Genomic DNA, 22,571 nt, shown 5'->3' with positions numbered 1-22,571 from the left:
TAGAATTGAGAATACAATTTCTTTATTTAAAAAAGTATCATATTAGAAACAATTTTTCCTCTATAACTAGTAAGTAGGAAGCAATAGGTCCCATTTGCTATATATTTAGAAATGACAACAGCTCAAGAGGAAAAAAGTAAAGGTGTCTATGTAAGAAATAATTACAGTTTATTGAAAAACTTTTAACTACTCAAAAAATAATAGTGAAGATTTCCTAAACAGAAATAAAAATGGCTGTATTTCCCTCTTTTTGCTCATGCTGTACAAATAAAAGAAATAGGCCTCTTGGTACTATGATAAATGAAGAGCAATGGTCTTCTGCTAAGAATGAATATCCATTTCACTCCTGAACTACACTATTTCCTAGCCATGTGACCGAAGGTAAATCATATTATTTCTCTGTTTTTAAATATCTTTCTCTGTAAAAAGAGAGAAGAAACTACTTCTGGATTCTTAAACAATAATAAAATGAAAAGAAATACTTTGAAAATATGTTATAAAAATGGCTGGGGGTTGTTTTGTTGTTGTTGTTGTTGTTTTGAAAAGTAATTCACAACATCACCAAATCACAGGATCCCAGACTGAAAGGTAAAAGGAATCAGAGAGGTTAACTAATTCAAATCCTTCATTTATTTAGGCTCACATCCCAGTGTGTTCGGACATATTTTAGCTGTGTAACCATGGGCAAGCAACATAAATCTTTTAAGATCCTCAAAGGTTCATGGGAATAATATTTGTACCATCTAACTCAAAAAAATTTATATATCTCATATATTTGTTTATCCAACAAGCATAAAAAGTGTAAAAATGTATCAGAAGGACTAAAGGTAAGATAAGGATTTTTCCCAATTCATCTTTCTTAGAGTCATTCTCATCCTCCCACCTATATTTAAATTATATATTTTTTATATATAATTATTATTCTATCTTCAAATATATATAAATCCTTCCAACTATTAGAAGCTTCTTCTCCTCTCCCTATAAATAGCAACTTTCGAATACCTAAAATGAAATGAAACCAGATAATGCAACCTTAAAAGATATTCTGGTTCTCCTAATTCTATGAACATTCCTTTTGCTTCACTTCCTGGCCACTAAATATGGCACATTCTTTCTCTTTCTCTCACAAACACACATATACAGATACATATATACATATGCACAGAGATAGCTTAGGCTATACCTACAGTCTTCTAATATTGTTTTTATTTATTCTCTTTCCATTCATTCAGTGATTCTCATCATAAATAACATCTATTCAGTTTCAGCTCTTATCCCTACAACAGCATTTTTTTATCTCTTATATTTCTCCAGAGTTCCAAGTGCACATTTCCAGCTAAGCATCACTTCAAGTACAATATTTCTAAATCCAAATTCAACATATTCCCTTCCACATTATCCCCAAAAATTCACTTTCTAAATTTTTTCCCCAATTTCTACAATTAGTCTCTTACACAGGTGTGATGGATACCTCAGACATCTTTGTTTCCTCCTTTCCCCAATACAATGAGCAAATGAAATTAGCTAATATTTTTAAATGTAAGTAAAAAATTCATGAGTATATATTGGATAGGAGAAGGGAAAGAATAAGCCTAAGTAGAAAGCTACTTTAATGAATCTGAAAAAAATTCCAAACTGATGAAATTCAATTCCTGTGGTATTAGTTTCCTATTACTTTTTGTGACTTCATGCCTAAAGTCAAAATCGTTTCTTGAAGTAAATATATAAGCTTTGTGAAACTGAAATGGCAAAATGATAAGTAAACAGTAGAAAAGGTTCCCAACAATCCCATAAAAATTGTGTAAAACGAATATGTGAACTAAAGTTATCTTGGAAAAGCCATGTCTCAGCTTATAAAAGAATCAACTAATAAAACTAAAATGCCAAATTATTTTTTAGTCATCACAAATAAGATGAAATTCTATCAAGAAAAAAATAAAACAGATATATGAGTCATTTACCTGAACAAGATGAATAAGAGTAGTCAAAATGGCACATCTGAGCATATTATGTTCTTCACTCTGCTTCCAAAGTAAGGGCAAATATTGAACCAAACATCCTACATAGGGGCGTATCTAAATTTAAAAAAAAAAAAAAAAAGGCAAATTGGATAGTAAAAGGGCCCAACTTAAAAAAAAAAAAAGAGTAAGATATACAAATAGCTATCATTTTAGTTTTTATGAATTCCTATTATATACAGATATTTTCTCTAAAAGAGCTTACACTTTAGGATAAAGTTACTATATATATATATATACACGTATATATATATAAAAATAAAGGATTAAAAGACATTGTTGCAAATACCTAATACACTTACAAAGAACCATCAATTTTATCTGATGAAGTAATAAAAGCTATTAAACCCAATCAGCAAACTACACAAACTACCTAATTATTTTTCTTGCTTTCTTAAATTAAGCTTCATAAGTGGAATTATACCTTAAAGAAAAAACAGTTTTTTTTAAAATAAGTAATTTTAGTGGGAAAAACTTTAGTGGTATTATATATTAAAAGAGCCAAAGAGTGCACATACATGCACATATGTATGTTTGTATACATATATATCTTAAAATTTTTGTTGACAAGACTGTCTGATGACATTAGGTTTAGGCAACTCTCTGCCTTCAGGAAGATAGTATTTAAGACTGCTATGGATCATATCTAATAGGAAAATCCACAAATGTATTGGATGTATTTCATCTCCACTGAATATTAGTTGCCTTTCCCAATCTGAAGGATTCGAACATATTGACATTCAGAAAGGTCTAGGGTAATATATTTCACATCAACTGAACAAGCATTTATTATGTGCCTACCACATGAAAGACATTGTAGTTGGTACCAGAAACACAATGCTAAAAATTGGTATGAACCCTATTGTACCTAAGAATTGGGAATCTTAGATGAAAGATATGATATTTATACAATTATGCATAACAAAAGGCTAAAAGGGCTAAGGGCATTTCACTCCTTATTTAGCAATCACAACAAAGTAATATTTCAAATTAAAACAGCATAAATAAATGAAGTTTTACTTTAAAAGATGTTGGAAAGATAATGTTATTCAAAGCATTTAAAGCTGTCTTTTATCCATTCTATAATACTATTAAATTGTGCACTATAATAATTACCTGCATATTAACTCTTTCAATCACACAAGACAAGACATGTAAAACATGCATCTTTGTGTCACATTCTGTAACTTGCTGAAGTAGTTGAAAAAGTAGGGTGAACATGGTTTCCAAATACTACAGGTAGAAAAAGAAAAGAGAAAAGATTTAAACTTGAAATATGTGTGTGTGTGTGTGTGTGTGTGTGTGTGTGTATGTGTGTATACATGCATATACAGTAAAACCTTTCAGAAAACATATGACATTTACATATGGATTATGCTTTTATAATTTTGGGGGGGGCTTTGCCCCCTAAAAAAGCTGTAGGTTGAATGTACCATGGGAGATATATAAATAATCTTACCGGCAGAAATTGATCTGTTCTAAACTCAAAATCATCAACAGATAAACAGTAGTTAAGGAAGACCAAAGTCATTATACTAGGATTACCATAAATATCTACAAAGTTAACACAATAAATATGCCAATATATTACAAAAACTGCCTATATAAAGTTCTATGGTAAAAAGTTTTTGAATAATAATTTGTTGTAAAATATAGAAAAATGTTAAGGAAAATTAGCATTTTAAGAGAGTTTAAAATTTTTTACACAATAATTCCAGGCCCATCTTTATAGATTAATCACATTCTACTTCTCTTCATATAATCTACATTAAAATCAAATAAGTCTACTTACTATTCACTATAGCATACCACATGTCTCTTCTATAAATCTATGCACAGAAGGGGAGGAGGAAGGGAAAGGAAAATACCAAAAATCTAGAACTATGACTAAACTATGAAAGTTTAATATTACATTTAGACTTTTAGATACTGTATTTGTATTGCCTGCATTTATCACAGTGCCTAGAACAATACAAATACTTATTAAATTCTTGTAGATTATTACAATAAAGGATATTTAACTTGAGAGTTGTAGCTGTTTCGATTCGGACCTGAAAAAAAAAAAGTGAAATTCAACCAGATATAAAAAATAATATATATGGGTGTATATGTATATCACATATGCATACATACATATGAGAGAATATTTAAAACAAAGGAAAAAAATTGTTTAGAAATTAATTAGAAATTAATCTGTATGAATATTAATATAAAAGTAGCATAGCATATGCATTCACTACTGAAAAATAAAATTTTAAAATTAAAAGTTTTACCAGATTTGTTCCAAACAAACAATAATGCTAAGAATAAAAATTTGCTTACTGTTTATCTATTTCTAAAACCAAACCAACAATAACAAAAAGTAAAAAACCTGCAAGAAGTCACATTTACATAGTGCTTTGGGGACAAAAACAAGATCTAGGATCATAATGATAAAAAGAATGAACAGATGGAGAAAAATCCTTCCACAAATATAGGGCAATTCCTTCTTTGTAATTGATAGTCTTCAAACTGCCACTTTTTAGTCTTCACTTTGCAGTCTTAAAAATTACTGAGGACCCTCGAGAGCTTTTGTATATGTATATATATATTGTATATTTAGGTGCTCTTTAATAGTGTTCTATAGATATTCTTAAAGCTGACTGTTAAATTTGGGGTATGAGCCTTTATACCTCAGAAACTGGCAATGCTACATATCAAGGCTCAATTTATTCCATTTATTATCAAGTCTTAAGAAAATAGAGAAAAATGTTAATGGATATTAACCTTAAAAATGTGTCCCGCATAAAACTGTTACCCCTCCCCCCAAGCTGGTGGTTACATATTTAGTAATATATACGTATCATTTTTACATTAGAATTTAAAATGAATTATTTAAAAATATTTATTAATCCATTAAAAATAATAAATCTGTCATGTTGACAATGGCTATTTTAGTGAAAAATAACTATTTTCAAAAAAATTAGTGGAGTGGCATGTTTTTACAAATATCTTTAATATTTGATGTAATTGAACACAACTGGATTCCTTTATGTTTCTGCACTAGCACTGTTGAATAATGGTATTTTAGAAGGTATATATGAAGAAAATCTGGCCTCACACAAATATGTAGTTGGAAAGAGGAATATTATAATAGATAAATAACACCTTAGCATTATTCTGAGAATACTTTTAATCTAGGGAACTCCCAAGCACTTACACACAATGAGAACCAACTGACCTAGAGCACAGAGAAGTTAAGTACTTGCTCAGAGTCAAATAACCCTTTTTCAAAGATAGGACTTAAATTTGGAATTCTGATTTCTGAGGCTAGCTTTCTATTATCCCAGATTGTCTCAGGTTTACAAAATGTTTTCCTCATATTAATCTTCTGTGACAGGTAATGTATTACAATGATTACTACTAAAACTACTATTACTACTGCTAACTACTACTAGTATTACTATTACTAACAAGATTGAGTACAGCAGATGGGTTAACAAAAAACAGAATATTTCATTTTACAAGACACAACTTCATGTACTTTTTTATTTCTTCACTAAATCAATAAACATTTATTAAGCACCTCATATTGTGCCAGACACTGTGCTTCTTAATAAACATCACTTTCCAAAAAAAAAAAAAAAATTAATCATACTTTCCTTCCTTCTCAAATTAAGTTATCTTAGAAAATAAGATCCATTGGGAGAGATAGCTTATATATGGTTCTCAATTAAAATCTCAATGAACATCTATTTTCTTCTTTTTCTGGCTGTCTAGCTTCATCAATATGACAAACTTCAGAGAAGGGAAATCCCTATGCCACAACTTCACTCCTAGAGAGCTGCCTGAGACACTAAGGATTAAGTGAATGTGTCAGAATGTGTCAGAAGTAGGATTTGAAGCCAGGTCTTTATGACTCTAAAGCCAACTTGGTACCCACACAAATTTGTTGGATAACTTGTATAATTTGTTAAATTTTAAAAATTATTTAACCCAGACTGGTTTACTCATTTCATATAAAATTAGTTTTTAATTTTAAAAGAAAATTCATTTTAAAACATCACCAACATATAAATATATCAGTATAAAACAATATTATTGGTAACATTAAGAATTTGTTACAGGCAAACAAAACAAACAAACAAAAATTAAGAGCAGGAAAAAAATCTCAGTAGCCTAATGCCTAATTAATATAATTTTTTGTGATACATCTCCAACAAGAATACTTCTAAAGAGAGGGAAATCAATGAAATCTCACATTTTTCAAGCCCACTCAATTATTCAATTTTTTCCTCAGGTGAATCTGCCTCTCTGATACTTTTACCCACTGCTCAGTCAGCCAAAAAGTACCTATTAAGCACTAAATGCATCAGATGTGCTAAGCACTTGGAAATACAAAGGCAAAAAAATATTATCTGACCAAAAGGTTCATATTCTAATGGGATATAACATATAAATAATCAGGTACATATGAGATGGGTAATAATCATAAAGGGAAAAGTCTGTAGCAACTTAAGGTATCTGAAAAGGCTTCCCATGGTTGAGATTTGATTTGAGTTTTGAAGGAAGTCAGGAAAACTACCACTAGGATTATATGGAACATAATTCATATATTAAAATGTACAAATCAACAGTAAAATGTTAACAATAAACATGTATGAACTGTAAAAAAGTAAGATGTAAAAAATGTGTGAACTGCTGTATCAGACTGAAAAAAAAAATCACTGGCATCAACATATACTTGATATATTATAAAAGAGAGAACTTACAGAAATTATCCATATTTTCCCAGAATTGTTAAACCCAGAATATCTTTTCAACTTGTGCTCTTCTTGTCTAAGAATAATTCATAAAGGATCTACCCTGAAGCTAGAGACCATATTTTAATTTTTTTAGTATTTAAAGATTGCTCAACATTTATTAAGTGCCCCTAAATGGATGAATCGTTCACAAGTTAACTTTAGGAACTAATTTCAGCAAGTATCCAAAGTCAATACAAAGCAGCATTTAATGGCCATTTGGTCATTAGCTAATGTAGTCTTCTGTTATTATTCCTACTCTGAAAGTAAATGCAAATTATGTAACACCAGTTGTTAGAGAAGAGGAGGGGAAAAAATACTTAGTCTTTGACAAGATTCTCTGAATTATATCAAACTATACTTTAATACTCAGCTACCTCAATACAAAAATAGGTATTAGGTAAACAGCAAAAACACAAACAAAAACCCTTTCTAAATATGGCTTAGGAATAAAAAGTAAAAAAAAAAAAAAAATGCCAAAGACTTGCAGGAAAAATTGGAACAGAAGTGAATGCAAGGGATAATGCTGTAAAAAATTACCCTGGCATGGGTTCTATCAATAAAAATTATTTTTAAAAAATGTGCCCAGTTTTGTAAGTGTAAGAAATCACCATGTAACAAAAACTGCTGGGAAAAGTGGAAGAAAATAGTCATAAACCAATATCTCACATCATATACCAAGAAAAGATCAAAGAGCATAAATTAGTTAGACATAAAAAGTAATATCATTAGCAAATTAAGGGAGCATAGAAAATTTTAATTGTTAGATCTATGGACAAGAGAAGAACTCACTACTGAACAAGAAATAGAGAGGATCACGGGAAGTAAAATGGGTAATTTCGATGACATGAAATCTAAAAATTTTTGTACAAACAAAATTAAAGCATTTGAAAAAAACAAAGGAAATGGTGGGGGGGAGATTTACAAGTTTTTTTTGTTTTTGTTTTGATAAAGGCCTACCTTATTTCTTAAATGTAAAGGGAACTGGGTCAAGTTTATAAAAATGCAAGCCATTCCCCAATTGGTAAATGGTCAAAGGATATTTAGTTTTCAGAAATAGAAATCAAAGTAATAAATAAAAAGTCATACTAAAAACTCTAAATCACTTGACTAAATGCAGAAATCCAATTTGAAACAACTCAGATACCACCTCATCCCATATCAAATTAGCTAACATGGCAGAAAAGAAAAAGGAAAAATGCTGTAGGGGAAGAGGAAAAACTGAAACACTAATGCAATTGTTGATAAGCTTGTGAATTAGTCCACCATTCTGGAGAACAATTTTAAACTATTTTTCATTCTTTATTAAATCTTTTTGATAACAATCGACACAGTTAACGAGAACATACTTGATTAAGGTTTGAAAAGAGACTACAGAAGCTTTCATAAACAATATTTTAAAGAAGACCATATTTTTACAGTCTAACAATCAAGTGAAATGTACCGAGAATATAAAAAGAGTTTAATTAAGCACAGCAAAGCAATTTGGCCATCAGTTTTTTTTCAAGAGGTCTTCAGCAATGATAAATAAAAGATTCCTTAAAAGATACAACAAAGATGAATTTGTTCAGTGATATCTTAATTACTCATGTGAAGTGATGAGAATAGGACAAGAAACCTATTAGAATTCAACTAATTTTATCTTGAAATTAAATAAGTATAATTATGTGATAAACATGAAAGTAGGCAGCTAGATCATCCAGAACAAGATAAGGGGCTTAGTGGATACAATATTGGACCAGGAGTCAGGAATATCTGAATTCAAATCACATCTTAGACACTTATTAGCTGTGTAACCCTCTATAAGTCATTTAACTATCTGCCTGGGTTTCTTCATGAAATGAACTAGAGAAGGAAATGGCAAACTATTTTGGTGACTTTGCTAAGAAAACTCCAAATGAGGTCATAAAGAGTCAGACTTAACTCATCAACAAAACCAAAACATAAAACTATTACTTTACAAAGCAAATGGAGAGCCATGACATACCCAAATAATTTATGCAATTCATAATTAATCATACAAGACTTTTAAACAAAGTCAAAATGATATGCTAAATTCTTATATTAATTGCACTTTTCAGAGAAAAAGAGAGCTGATAATGCTATCTCTGAATTAAATATTATTAACTTGATAACATTAAATTTCATCCTCACATTTAATTCACCAACAAAACTTAAGAATTTGTACTAAACATCTTATTTAAAAGCTATAGAGGGTAAAAACTAATAAGAGAAATTCAAATTAGCAAGAATGTATCTCAAGAAATCTTCTAATCTTATAAAGCTTCAAGATTTTACAACAAATGTTCCACATTTTGTACTAAGTTTTACTTGACTTCAGCAGAAATCACAAACATTTATTTTGGAAAAGAGTTCTCTCTGCTAACAATGAAAAAGCTAAATGTGCACTTATAAAAAGAAATCCAGTAACTTATATTTACTTGTCTTTGCATCCAAAAATGAAATTATCCTTTATGTACCTATAAAAAATTACAACTATTGATGCAAGAAAAAATGCTCTCTAAACATTTTATTTAAATTAAGTTTAAAAAAATTAAAATATATAAAAATATATTTAAATTTATATGTACATGATATGTAATATACAAGTATTTAAACATAAAAATACATATCCATAAATAAATCTATGCATATAAATGTATATACATAAATACATATACTAACACATGGATATACATATATGGTTATAAATTTAAACAGAAAACTAGGTTTATCAACACAGAAAAATATAAATGTCTTCAGATACATAAACACTGATGTTTCTTTGAAATACACAGGATTTTTAATAGAAATTAAATATTACCACAGTTTTAAGAATATCAAACTCAAACTTCTTCGTTTACTAGAGGCCCTCCTATACTATTAAACACTTAAGAAGAAATTTGTACTTCAGCCAAGTGAGCATTAAGTCAATATCTTTGCCAACTGAAAATGTTAGCAATCAGGAACAATGAAAACTGGTATATACATAAGGAGATCCATTTACATTTCTGTAGCACGAGTAACAAGATAATGACAAAATAAAATCAAAAGAGAAGCTGAAAATGTAGCCAAAAACCAACTAAACAAAAAAGAGATAGTACCAGAACTTGAAGAAATAAATTTATTTACTTTAAATGGAACTCAATTAAAAGAAATCCTAAAATACAAGTAATTGCAATATGTATAAAAACAGCTATGACTGAAATATAAACGTCTATATACTGAAGAATATTTTACTTTATTAAACTATCTCATGTTATCTTTCTTGGAATTATAATATTCAATACGATAGGTTAATCATCTGTCCTGCAAATATGGAGAGATGGAAATCTTACACTTCTATTTAGTGACCTTCTCACATATAATTTAGTGAATCTGAAAATTATTTTGAATGAGTCTATCTACTCATTTGAAAAACTAGAATATTATCATTTAGTAGAATCTTAAAATATTATAATCCCCAAAAGGTACTTCTCATATTTTATTCTCATAACAACGTATCATAATTTTACAGAGGAGGAAACTGAGGTTAAGAGTGACTTGCACAAGATTGCATAGCCATGTAACCTTAAGTGTGAACTGTATCTTAATTCCAGGTCCAGACCTCTATACACTGTCAGCTAGCTATTATTTTACAAAATACAATGTTATTTTTTAACATATCTTACAAAAGTTAAGGGGAAAAATGAAACAGAGCTAGATTCTCATAGAGTTTTCAAAGTTATTTTGTTTAAAAAAATCAAAGATAGATATAACTGATGCCTCCTCAAGGCACTGCAGTGGTCCTATACAAAAAGAGAGTCAAAGTTCTAACATGAATCAAACAAATAACCTCCAAAAGCTTTGAATAAAGACATAGCAATAAACAACAGTATCTCATTAAGCAATCGCCTAAGAGGTGATGGAGTTACTGTCAGCTACAACAATTCATAAAAGATGTTTAAAGCAAAAAGGAATTGCGATCAGCATGGATGGAAGGAATACTTGAAAAACAAAATCAGATGTGTAGGTGACAAATATAGTCAATTCAGTTGTTTAAACTGAAAAGTTAATAGTGCAATGAATAATGTAAAACAAAGAGAAAACGTGTTTTATCTATTTCTGAAGTACATCTCAAACCCGCCAACATAATTGGTTCTATAAAAATATGGCTAAGAAAAATGTAAAAAGGAGTTATTGCCAAAAAGGCAATGTCATAAATAGAAAAGTGGCGAGAAATTTATGAAGGGCTGGTATAAATCAAAGGAGAACTACAAAAGTTATCCTAGGATAAATCTCAGGAAAAAAAAAAGAATGTATTCTGTCACAGAACTGAAGCAGTATAAAACAAAGAACAGGACTAGGAATGCTAAACCAGTACACAATAATTGGATTTACTATGACGCCAAATGATTTCAGTTATAAGACTATAGTTACAACATATTAACAATGATCTTTGCAAAATTGCATTATCAAAGTAATTTTACTCTGGGCAAATCTTGTATGAGATTTTCTATGAGGGATTTATTATTCTAGTTATGTTTCTATATAGCCAATATAAAAAATTTCTATTTCTTGAGATTCGCATAAACTGCTGTTAGGAACCAAATAACTGTGCTAAAAGAAAAAGAAAGAAGCATGAAAGATAATGCAACAAAAATGGATAAATTATACATTATTAATCCAGAGTTGACTATATTAAATATTCGAGGTACTAAAATCATAGCATAAGGGCTAGAAGTGAATGATGAATCTTTGCTGAAAACTAATGTGATAGTGAATGAAATTAAATGAAAGAAAATAAGACAAATAATTGTTTTGTAGAAACCATTCATTAAAAAGCAATAATCACCTAATTATCCTATGTTTAACAAAGAAAGAGACCTCTGACAACCACTGAAAGAAAATTCAAAGAACAGAAAAGATTATCAATAGAATGGAGAACATTAAATTCTTATAAATATTATCATAACTATTCATAATAAATTTTAGCTGATTAAAAGTACTCTAACAGAACATGATCTAAAGGGGGAAAAAAGTGGAACAGGTATGAATTATACTAATATGGAAAGGTTTTAAAAGTTAATTATAAAAGGGAAGGAAAAAAGAACTAACTAAAGCAAGAAAAAAGCACACACAAAACTCAATTAAAAACATATTTGTTTGATTTTTTAATAACTACATTAAAGAGACCTTGTAAGTATTAAAATAATCCATCCCTTCTAACCATATCCCCTTTGGAAAAAGTGATGCACTTAGGGCACCTAATTCTTCACTACCAGCCCAGGATCGCAACTTCAGGCAACTAATCAGTGTCAAGTCTTAAGAGTCTGCCTCTACAATACTTCTTACAGCTACCTCATTCTTAATAGGTATATAACACAACACTCTAGTTCAAACTCTCATTGCCTCTCACCTGAATTATTGTGGAAGCCTCCTACTTTAACCCTGAGCTTCTAGTCTATTCCCCTAAATCTCTTTCACAGTACTACCATTCTGACACTCCTAAAACAAAGATTTGACCGTGTTAGATCTATGCTCAAGAAGCTACAGCAGCTCCCTCTGGCCTATAGGAAAAAAGACAAATTCCTTGGTTTGACTTTTCTAGACTTTAATAATCTCAAAAGGTTATTTATTGAATACGGACTTCTTTCACAGACTCTGCCATCTTCAGCTTGTGTAACCTCCTATAAGATTTCCCTAATCCAGAAAGAGTGTCAGGTTTCTGAGAACAGGAATTATTTCATTTTTTGTCTTTGTATCCTTGGTACCTAGCAAGCCTTTAATAAATGCTTGTTGACGGACTCACTCATTATTTCCCATAATTGTTAATGGCCTCCTCTACTGAGAAATTAACTTCCATATAGTTTTATTTAATTTTCTATGTACAAGTTATTTCCTTCATACAAAACATGTTCTTTGAAAAACGAGGGCTATGTAATATTGGTATTTGCATCCCCCCAGCATTTAGCATAGCCCCTAACACCTGCTAGATACTTAATAAGTGCTTGTTAAATAAATAAATACTGTTTTATTGAATACACACACATAGTCCTGGTTCACAAGAGATTCTCAACCATTCAATAAAATAAAGAAATAACTCACTTTACCCCATGAATGATCTTAAACTGTATACAAGTATAATTATATTTTAAAAGCCAAAGAAAATGTTGTCATTTAAAGGGAAAGTATGGTGAAACCTTTAACAATTTTTAAAATTAAACTGTAACAATATTAAGCTATTTTTTAAAATTAGGTTAGTGTAGAAGAGAATTTTTTAAAATTAATGAAATTTTCAATGAATACTTCATTTCCCTACTCATCAATGAGTTAAGAATGAATTTATAATGGTATTTAAGTCTTTGTTAGAGGAGACTTGTACAAAATAAATATATTAAATTAGTTTTAAAAGTTTTTCTTTTCTCATACATAAAGTTGCTAAATAAAACAGTAAAGAAATATTAATAAAAACAAAGATGATTATGCATACATACCACTAAATCTTGATCTTGAAGCAAATTACAAATTGCCTCATATAACATGGGTCTCAAGTCAGACTTGAATTTCACAGAAACCCATTGTCCAATTAGCCAAATTACTCTGCGTCGCAATGGTTTATACCTAATAAATGAGACCAACAATTTTAGTTAAGAAAACTTATCATGGCATTTTTTAGAACTTGCATTAATATGTTTTGTTTTTACATATCATTATTATTTACAGATTAATATAAATTTATGTGAGTGACCTCTCCTGGAAGTGCATGCAACATTAACATTTCACATCTATGGTACAATACCATTACTTTATTTTTAAAAGATACCTATTTTTCTACCTCTCACTGCCAACTTCATTGGGGAAAAAAATTTCTAATAACAAAAAGGCATAATCAAGAAAAACAAATTGTAGCAATGGCTGTACACACACACACACACACACACACACACACACACACACACACACATATCCATCCATCCATTCCAGAAGATTTTTCAGACATATTACTAAAGGAGCTGTTCTTGTTCTTAAAATAAGACAACAAATTTCAGTAAAATGAAAACTAGACTAATCTTTATCCAAGCACACATTAGTTTTATGACTACAAGCAAATAATTTTATTAGGCTAGGCCTTAGTTTCCCTCTCTCAGAAAGGAGAAAATTAGGATTATCCTTAGAGATTTGTTTCAATTCTAATATTTTATGTTTTACTGATTTTTACATGCTGTATGAAAATTTAGATTTTTAAAAATTATTTGTTACACTAGAATAACATTCCATGCTGTCTTTGCTCAAAAGTCACAATCTTAGAAACACAAGACCTGAATTCAAATATTGCCTATGTCCCATATGAGCTATGTAATCTTCAGTATTTTACCTAACATCTCTTCAGTTTTCTTTATATGCCAAAAAAAAAAGTCTAACTCACAGTTAGAGAAAAATGTCTGATAAAAATCAAAGATATAGATATAAATGAGTTGTTACTGTTGTCTTATAGTGTAAATAGCAATTTCCTATCAAAAGGTTATAATTTCCTATCTCATTCTAAAGTTACACATACTAATTGATATGACATTTATGCATGTATAAAATTATATAGGAAATCTTCTAGAAAAGACACTTACCTATCATGACTAACTCTTAATTCTGGCAGCAACTGATTTTTAAACCATTGATCAAAATCCACACTATCAAATAATTCATAAGCAGCCAATCCAACTGCATTATAAACTACAAAGAAGAAAATCAGAAGTTTTAATCCTGTATTTTAACAAAGCTTAACTTACTGATTACTATTATCAAGTAAGATTCTTCCACAGGAAAACCACTGTAAGGAATAGTCAATAAAATATAAATAAGGAAAAAATAAGACACCAGAAGATCCCTCATAACTTATATATTAGTTTACTAATTACCAATTGTTTCTCTCACATAAGAGAATACTGTATAAAACTGTCTTATTGAAAAGTGAGAATTAAATATTACTAATGTGTAATTACTCTCAAAAAACAGAAAAATTATTTAACATTAAAAACAAGATGATTTCATTAAAGTAACTTCTTTGAAAAAAAATTAAATCAAATTTCTTTAATGCCTTGAAAGAGAGCTTAATAGAGAACATTTTTTTCTCATAATAAGATTTAAGTTACCTTACTGAAAGAACTAAAAAGAACAAATGTCATTAAATACATCAAATTTAACATACCAGCATCTTTAATCAGTATTCCATTGGTATTTTCCACATTGGTTGGCCCTAAAATAAATAAATAAAGGCAAATAAATTAGTTATTTAATAAAAATAATTTCAATTTGTATTAATTGGTACTATATGGGGGAAGGGAAAGAGGGGTTAGATAATAGACTGGAAAAGAAAATAATTGATCTTTATCTTTATTCTGCATCATTATCTTACAGATTCTTAGAATTAATTGTTTTTATCTTGTAATATTTAAGTCATGGTTCTCTCTGAACTTGGTACAAATTCAAGTGATCTGTAATGAGTTAATTTAAAAATCCAGCTCTTCTAATCACTGATTTATTCCTGCTTTAAGGAATTTAGCTAACCTTGAGGATTCATTTGAATACACAGAAGAAGGGTCTAGATCTTTATCATCAAGTTATTCTTCAAGGATGTCTAAATTGCATGTACAAATAGTCTGGACCACAATGAGCATTTCTTAGTCTCAGGAGAGAAGGAGGGTTATTGGCCCTCATTACCAGACTTCTAATCAATCATGCTGTTCACTGTGCCTCAGCTCTATAACCAATCATGTTGCCCACAACCTTATGGTGTCATCTCTCCTTTGTTCTGTATTCCCAAAATCTATAAAAGAGGAATTGTCTATCTGCTCAGAATCTTTGGCATCAATGGAAGCTATCCATTACCCTTTTATTGACAAGCAGCATACCCTTATCTGTTACCTTGCTCAGAGAATTACCTCAGCTTAACTTTTTGTTAAATATCATCTATAACAACTAATGGAGAACAGGTATGAATATGGAAAATTTTTTTAAAATTAAGTTTTATAGGGTATTTTAAAATTTACAATCGAATATGGGAATATATTTTAGAACTATACTTGAAACCAAATAATGAACTCATACTATGAAGAACTTAAGGGCCTAAGTTTTGTACAGCTTCTATTTTGCTACTTGGATTAATTAGTGCAAGTAATCTATACCAGACTAAAATATCACAGTGATAGTCATTAAGTATTTATGAAGCATTTACTATATGATAGATACTGTGCTAAGGACTGGAAATTGAAAGACAAGCGAAAAGAAAATGCAGTCCCTGCTTTCAAGAAGCTAGTGAATCGAACTATATACAAGAAAATAATGTACAAATACACAGTAAAGACAAAAAAAAAAAAAAAAAAAAAACAAGCAGGGTAAGGACGAGATAGGGAGATGAGAAAAAGAGAAAAGGGGAGGAAAAGAATTTCTACAAAAGGTGGGATTTGAGCTGAATCTTGAAGAAAGCCAGGAAAGCTAGGAGGTAGCAAAAAGGAAAAGCACCGTAGATATGGGGAGACAGCCAATGAAAAAGGATGCTGTTGGACAATTGAGTGCAGGATTACAGTGACAGCAAGAAGGCCAGTGCTGCTGGATCAAATATTATGTAAAGGAGTAAATGCCAGACAGAATTTTCAATTCAATCCTGAAAATAATAGTGAGCAATTGAAATTTAATGTGTGGGGATGGAGGAAAGAAGAGCACACCATGTTTGAATTATTAGCATACTTTAGGAAAATCACTTAGTTTGCTAAACGGAAAATACAGTTGAATGGGAAGAGCCTTGAGGCAAACAAACCAATTAAAAGAGCGTTGCAATAGTCCAGTCATGAAGTGATGAGGTTTGCACCATCATGAGTAGAAAAATGAAGACTTATATATGAGATGTGAAAGCAGAAATAACAAGGTCTTGAAACAGTATGTGATGTGACATAAAGAAAAATCACATAAGGTGCTTGTTCAGATCTTTCTTGGAATGGTGTAACATGGGGTTATTTCTGCAATAAATAGAGAATGGACTACTTTCTCCAAAGTAAAATGAGCATCAGAAACATGAACTAATCAATGTTTATAAAGTAAACTATACATTAGTTTACATACACAAAGGGAATTCTTTCCAGAATCATCGCATATTGAAGGATGTTTTGAAAAAAATGCTTATTACAGCATATGATTAGTCTTTTAGCCCTTTAGAAAAAAAGGCCACTGGAGCAGCTAGATGGTGCAGTGGATAGAGCACCAGCCCTAAAATCAGAAAGACCTGAGGACAAATCCAGCTTCAGACACCTAACAATTTCTAGTTGTGTGATTCTGGGCAAGTCAATTAACCCCAACTGCCTCACCCAGAAGAAAAAAAAGAAAAGAAAAAAAACCCACCTACAATGGTAAATAATAAAAATTTTAAAAATTCAACATTAAAAAATAATTTAAATAAAAAACAGCAATGCTATGATAAGTATACATAGAAGGGACATTGTCACTTGAAGTTAGAAAAAGGAAAATAAAAATTTGGCACTTTGTGTTAAAGAGATTTGCCAACTAGATGACATAACTAATGTGGACACAGTAATATATTTATTAATATATTTATACATATATGTATACATATACTTTACATATATTGCTTTAATTATTATATTATATTGTATATTACACATAATATATTATAATTATGTATATTATATATGTGTAATAATAATATAATAAAAATCAGGCTAAGAAAGCCCGAACAAAAACTATTTTTTCAATTATACAATTCCCTCTATATTGATTTATACGATCCAAACAACCTTCAGCTCTAAATATTACTTCCAAAGTGCATTTTTTTTATTTAATATAATCAGACAGTTTTCCTAGGTCCTGCCCATGCTGCTCAAAAAAGTCTGGACTATAAAACCTGAAGGAAAAAAAAAATTGAAAATGTGATATGCCTATTGATATATAACAACCAATAACAAAGAAATTAAATAGAAGTTAGTCTCAAGTTTCAAAGAGATTCCCTAATGAACTATAAGATCTACATAAGGAATAAATTAAAATAGTGTGTGATGTGAAGAAAGGTGAAATAAAGCAAAATAACTTATCAAATCCTTTACATCAGGAACATGTAGAAGAAAGCATCCATTTTATATCAGTAAGTCTTAAAAATTTTAATTAAAAAAAAAGATTTCACAACACAAAAATCACAATGACCCTATGCAGAGGAGTAAGGTGATCTGAAAATGTAAAATAATATAAAAATCTTACCTTGCAATGTCTGTACCATTTCTAAAAGTATAGGTGTAAGAGTCTGATTATATTCATGGAATATGTCTATAAACAGCACTTCAGTGCAAGGCTGGAAGAGGAAAAAAACAAAGACAAAAACAATTCTCTGAAAGTTAATAATCATAAAACTATATTGATAAATATATATCTAAAGCAACCAAAATTGATATTTTTTAAAATTAAATGATTTAAAAATTCATTATAGATTCCATGGATATGATTCAAATCATTTTAATTTAAAGTTTCAATATCACAAATTACTAATACAGAGCAAGGAAAAAACACATTTTTAAAATTTAAAATAAGAGAATAAAAATATTAATGATACATCACATTGTTTTGAGATTTATGAAAGCACTTTCCTCACAACAATTTTATTATATAAGTAGTACCATTATTATCATACACAATTTGACAGATGAAAAAATTGAAACTCAAAGTTAAAGGATATATTTGTCCATGTCAGACTCCTAGTTAAGTATCAGGGACAAGCCACAAATTCCAATTCTCTACTGAGTCCAAATTGATGTTTTTCTTCCTAAAATACATATCAACTTAGGATAAATAATGCAAGTAAAAATCACTCCAATACTATGCGGCTTATTCCTGAGAGGTCCTTATCTTTTTAAAAAAATATGACCAATGAAGATTGACATAGAATTATTATTTCCTTTGTCTAGAAAATAAACCTCAATCTAAAACAGTAACTTTTTGGTGGCCAAGTCATCTTGTAACATCTTCCCTATTTTTATTATAGTGAAGTTGATTTTTGGAGCCCAAGTGAAGTACTTACAAATTTAACCTATTAAATTGTATCTTATTTAATTTAGACTGTTGAGATTTTTATTAGGATTCTATCACCTAATGCGTGCAGTAATCCTCACATCTTTGTGACATCTGCAAATATGACAAATATGCAAAAGTAAACTACCTGAATTTTTTTAAAGTTGTATATTACATTTCAATAAGATTGCAATTTAGTTACATTTTTCTCATTTTTAAAATTTAAAATATTAAGAGAACTATATACATAAAGCACTTCATTGACATAATATTTTTAGGTAAAATGAGTAGTTACAGAAAGAACTGGGGGAAAATGCTCTAAAAATTAACATTCACATGACTACAAAGTAGTACAAGACACAATACTGTCAACAATAATATTTTCATCCCAGAAAATCCATGTTCTCCATTTTCTTTCTCAATCACTAAATAGATTACTGATGAAAGACACACTGATACATGGTTAGTAAAATGAATTAGTCATAGGAAATTCCTTTTATTTTAATCTAATAGGTAAATGGAAAATATGATGTATATTCACCAGAAAGCTTTCTATCTGCAGTAGGCAATTATCTAATGAATGAAATTATAAAAATCATTTGTAACTTGGTATAAAATAAGGACCTCATTCCAAAAATGCTATTAAAACAACTTGTTTATCTTTCATTGGCAGTTCAAACTAATCCAAGAAATAATTTAATTAATAGGTAAAGTTTCTATTAAGTGCAAAGCAAGAGCACTGTCTCTACCTATATAGAAGTTATAAGCTAGTAACAAGACATAAATACAAAGAACTATAGTACAAAGTGTTTCTGGATTTCAACTTCATTATTCCTTCTTAAAACCTAGAAAATGAATAGTATTTTTTTATTAGTTAATTCATCACTTACCCTTAAACTATATTTCCAAGAATCTCCTCCTGTCTCTTCCACAGCTGTGATAAAATAATACATTGCACATGACTTTGTCCAATTATAGCAAAAAGTATATAATATGTTGCAAAAGTAAGCCCTTTAGAGTAATTTCCTTAAAAATGCAAATGCTAAAATTCATTAGCAATGTTGAATATAAATACAGTTAATGTTAGCTATGTTTTTTTTTTGAAAGAAAAACATAAGATTCATTGTATACACAGTTCACAAAAAACTAACAGTTTAGTATTAGTTACATACAAAAATTCCTAACATAAAGTAGTTCTAAAATTGCTTGTCATAACTAGATAAAGTAGAATCAACTGGACCTCTACAATGCTGGGGATTACGAAATTTTGTTAATATAGCTAGAATACTCCAGAGCACAAAATGAATTTGTTCATACTTTCTTATATTTCCAATTTACTATATATGTATACTACTCAAAATGATTCAGTAGTTTCACGAATTCATAAATCTACTTTTGATATTAAAATATTACCCTTCTAATAGCTGAAATCTTTTTCAGCCAAAAAAAAAAAAAAAAAAAGGTTTATTTATTTAATTCAATGGGCAAAATGCCTTGGGAAATGCTTGATGATAGAATATAGACTACTTCAGAAATTAGGGTGCATATTTGTATATGAATACATAAGTAACATGTGATTTGATCAACTTAGGTAATATTCTTCCCCTATAAATATGGGAAGTGTTGAAGAAGCTGAAAAGCAGTCTGTAGAACACAGACAGAGTCAAGCAACACCAACATCAAGAGCCTAAAACAGGACTTACAACTCCAAGCCCATTCTGTCATCTCACATTACCTTTGCAATGCATTTTTAAACCTTAGGAAAATGAATTATCTATCCCTAATCAATAAAGAAGCTCTTGATTACAAATTCTCAAACAAATATTAAGAGAACTTTTAAAAATCTTTAATATCTAATCCAGTTAATTCAATGTAAATCTAAAATACATGAAAAAACATACCCTATGATATTAGAATAGTATAACACTTGGTATGATACTTATTCTTAAAAACTACTGGATCATTTTCAAATGTGATATTTTGTACTTTAAAAATTCTCTTTTTAAATGTATTTTGTTCCCATGACCAGTAAACAATATTCAATGAAATCATTTTTCAAGTGAAAGAAAAAAAGTGAGTGAATCATGAAGTACTGATCTGAAAAAACTAACTTCTTGTAATAGAAATACCAGTAAAATCCATTCTAGCTTTTGTTTCTTAAATAACTTCAACACTTGGATGCATTCTTGTGATCAAAAAATATGTCTGTCAATTTTCTGCTCTAAAACTAGAATAATAAGCAGTATGGAGAATTACAAACTTTAAAAACAAGTATTAGTTGAAAGATGCTAAAAAAAGACAACACATTCTAATCCTTCAACAACAACAACAAAAAATATATATGTCATTGAAGGAAAAATATCAGTATTAAATCTTACTAAAGCCTTCTGGATCTTCTTCCCACATTGTCAGCTCTTCCTCTGTTAGCAGAAAATAATGAGTAACTAATCTTCTACATATCTCTGTCAAAGTTGGGTATGTGAAGAAAGACATCTTAATTTTATGTGCTTCAAGAGTTTCAGGACTGCTATCTGAAATAAATGAAATTAAAACACTGTCAGACATTCTATTAAAGCTAGCTTCAGATTTTGCAATATGTTTGTTAATTTTCCCTGTTTGCTTTTCATCTATTTTAGTCTTTATTTTAAAGGAAGACTCAGGGAGGGAGAGAGGTAGGGAATTCCTTTGGAAATTAAAGTATAAAACAAAAGGTTTTTTTTTTTTAATTTTTAAGATTCAAATGCTTTAGATGTTTTATAAATGACATAATATTGATGGGAGGAAAGTTTATCCTGCATTTTTAAAATTCACAACTGATTTTCAGAGACTTATAAACATTCCTATAATAATTTTAAGATAGTAAGAAATCTAGTATGCCTTTTAAAAAACAAAAAATGAAAATCTCATATATTTTATAAACTCTGATCAAAAGAAATGTATTAAACTTCGTAAGTAGAACAAGATTAGCTCCCTGTTTTATTGGGGCACTAAAGAATATGAATTTTTAAATCATCTCTATAGTATTCAATCCTTAAAAATAATACATGAAGATTAATAATACTAAAAGAAAGCTGATTTATTGAGCAATTTATATCATTTTAAATAACTGTATGTATCACAATTCTGAAGTTCTTACAAAATTTTAAAATTGTTAAGGAATAAAGTTTAAAATGCAAATTAAGATAATTTCATGTGAACAGGATGAAATAGAGATAATAATGAAGTTTTACCTTCAACATTTTTTGATGGCTTATAAGCATAATTTTTGACAATCATTTTAATTAGATTCATACACTGAACGATGAATCGCTCAAATGTGACTCCTTCGCCCACTTCTGTAAAAACATAGCTTACTGCAAACTCCAGTGATCGTTGAATGAGAGGAGTAAAAGAAAAAGGATGTTGGTCCAAGAAGTCTAAAAGCTTCCAAAACAAATTAAAACAAGATTAACAGTGTTTCAAAATTCAAAAAGAAACAATTATTCCAATATAATATACTATACAGTAAACTAATTTTTTAAAGTGTAAATGTAAAAGTGAATAACATATTTTTGTTTAACATAATAATTCTTGCTAGGTCTCCCTTATTGTCATGCTACAGGTTCATGTCATAATATACAATATCATCACAAAAACATTGTAGTACTTAAAAGTGCTCCACCATGAATCTTTACAATAAGTTATACAAAAATGGTTAATGATGTTAAACAAGCTCCAATGTGAAAAA

The 22,571-nt window shown here is 29.3% G+C and overlaps 1 protein-coding gene across 2 annotated transcripts in view; it reads right to left on the bottom strand.

Moving 5' to 3' along the window:
• IPO11 (importin 11) overlaps positions 1-22,571 on the bottom strand; it is a 200,506-nt gene that overhangs the window by 126,568 nt on the left and 51,367 nt on the right. For both annotated transcript variants that reach the window (XM_051991179.1, XM_051991173.1), the window contains exons 10-20: positions 22,075-22,267; positions 21,223-21,375; positions 19,735-19,778; positions 18,041-18,131; positions 14,985-15,032; positions 14,404-14,509; positions 13,276-13,402; positions 4,036-4,069; positions 3,478-3,518; positions 3,135-3,251; positions 1,962-2,075 (exon numbers count right to left, since the gene is read on the bottom strand). In XM_051991179.1, the coding sequence (XP_051847139.1) occupies positions 1,962-2,075; positions 3,135-3,251; positions 3,478-3,518; positions 4,036-4,069; positions 13,276-13,402; positions 14,404-14,509; positions 14,985-15,032; positions 18,041-18,131; positions 19,735-19,778; positions 21,223-21,375; positions 22,075-22,267 (1,068 nt within the window). The remainder of the gene's footprint in view (positions 1-1,961; positions 2,076-3,134; positions 3,252-3,477; positions 3,519-4,035; positions 4,070-13,275; positions 13,403-14,403; positions 14,510-14,984; positions 15,033-18,040; positions 18,132-19,734; positions 19,779-21,222; positions 21,376-22,074; positions 22,268-22,571) is intronic.

This window comes from Antechinus flavipes, chromosome 1, assembly GCF_016432865.1.
Source record: "Antechinus flavipes isolate AdamAnt ecotype Samford, QLD, Australia chromosome 1, AdamAnt_v2, whole genome shotgun sequence".
In the NCBI taxonomy this organism is placed as follows: domain Eukaryota; kingdom Metazoa; phylum Chordata; class Mammalia; order Dasyuromorphia; family Dasyuridae; genus Antechinus; species Antechinus flavipes.
Note: the sequence above shows the minus strand (reverse complement) of the source record. Positions and strands in the feature narration are given on the sequence as shown.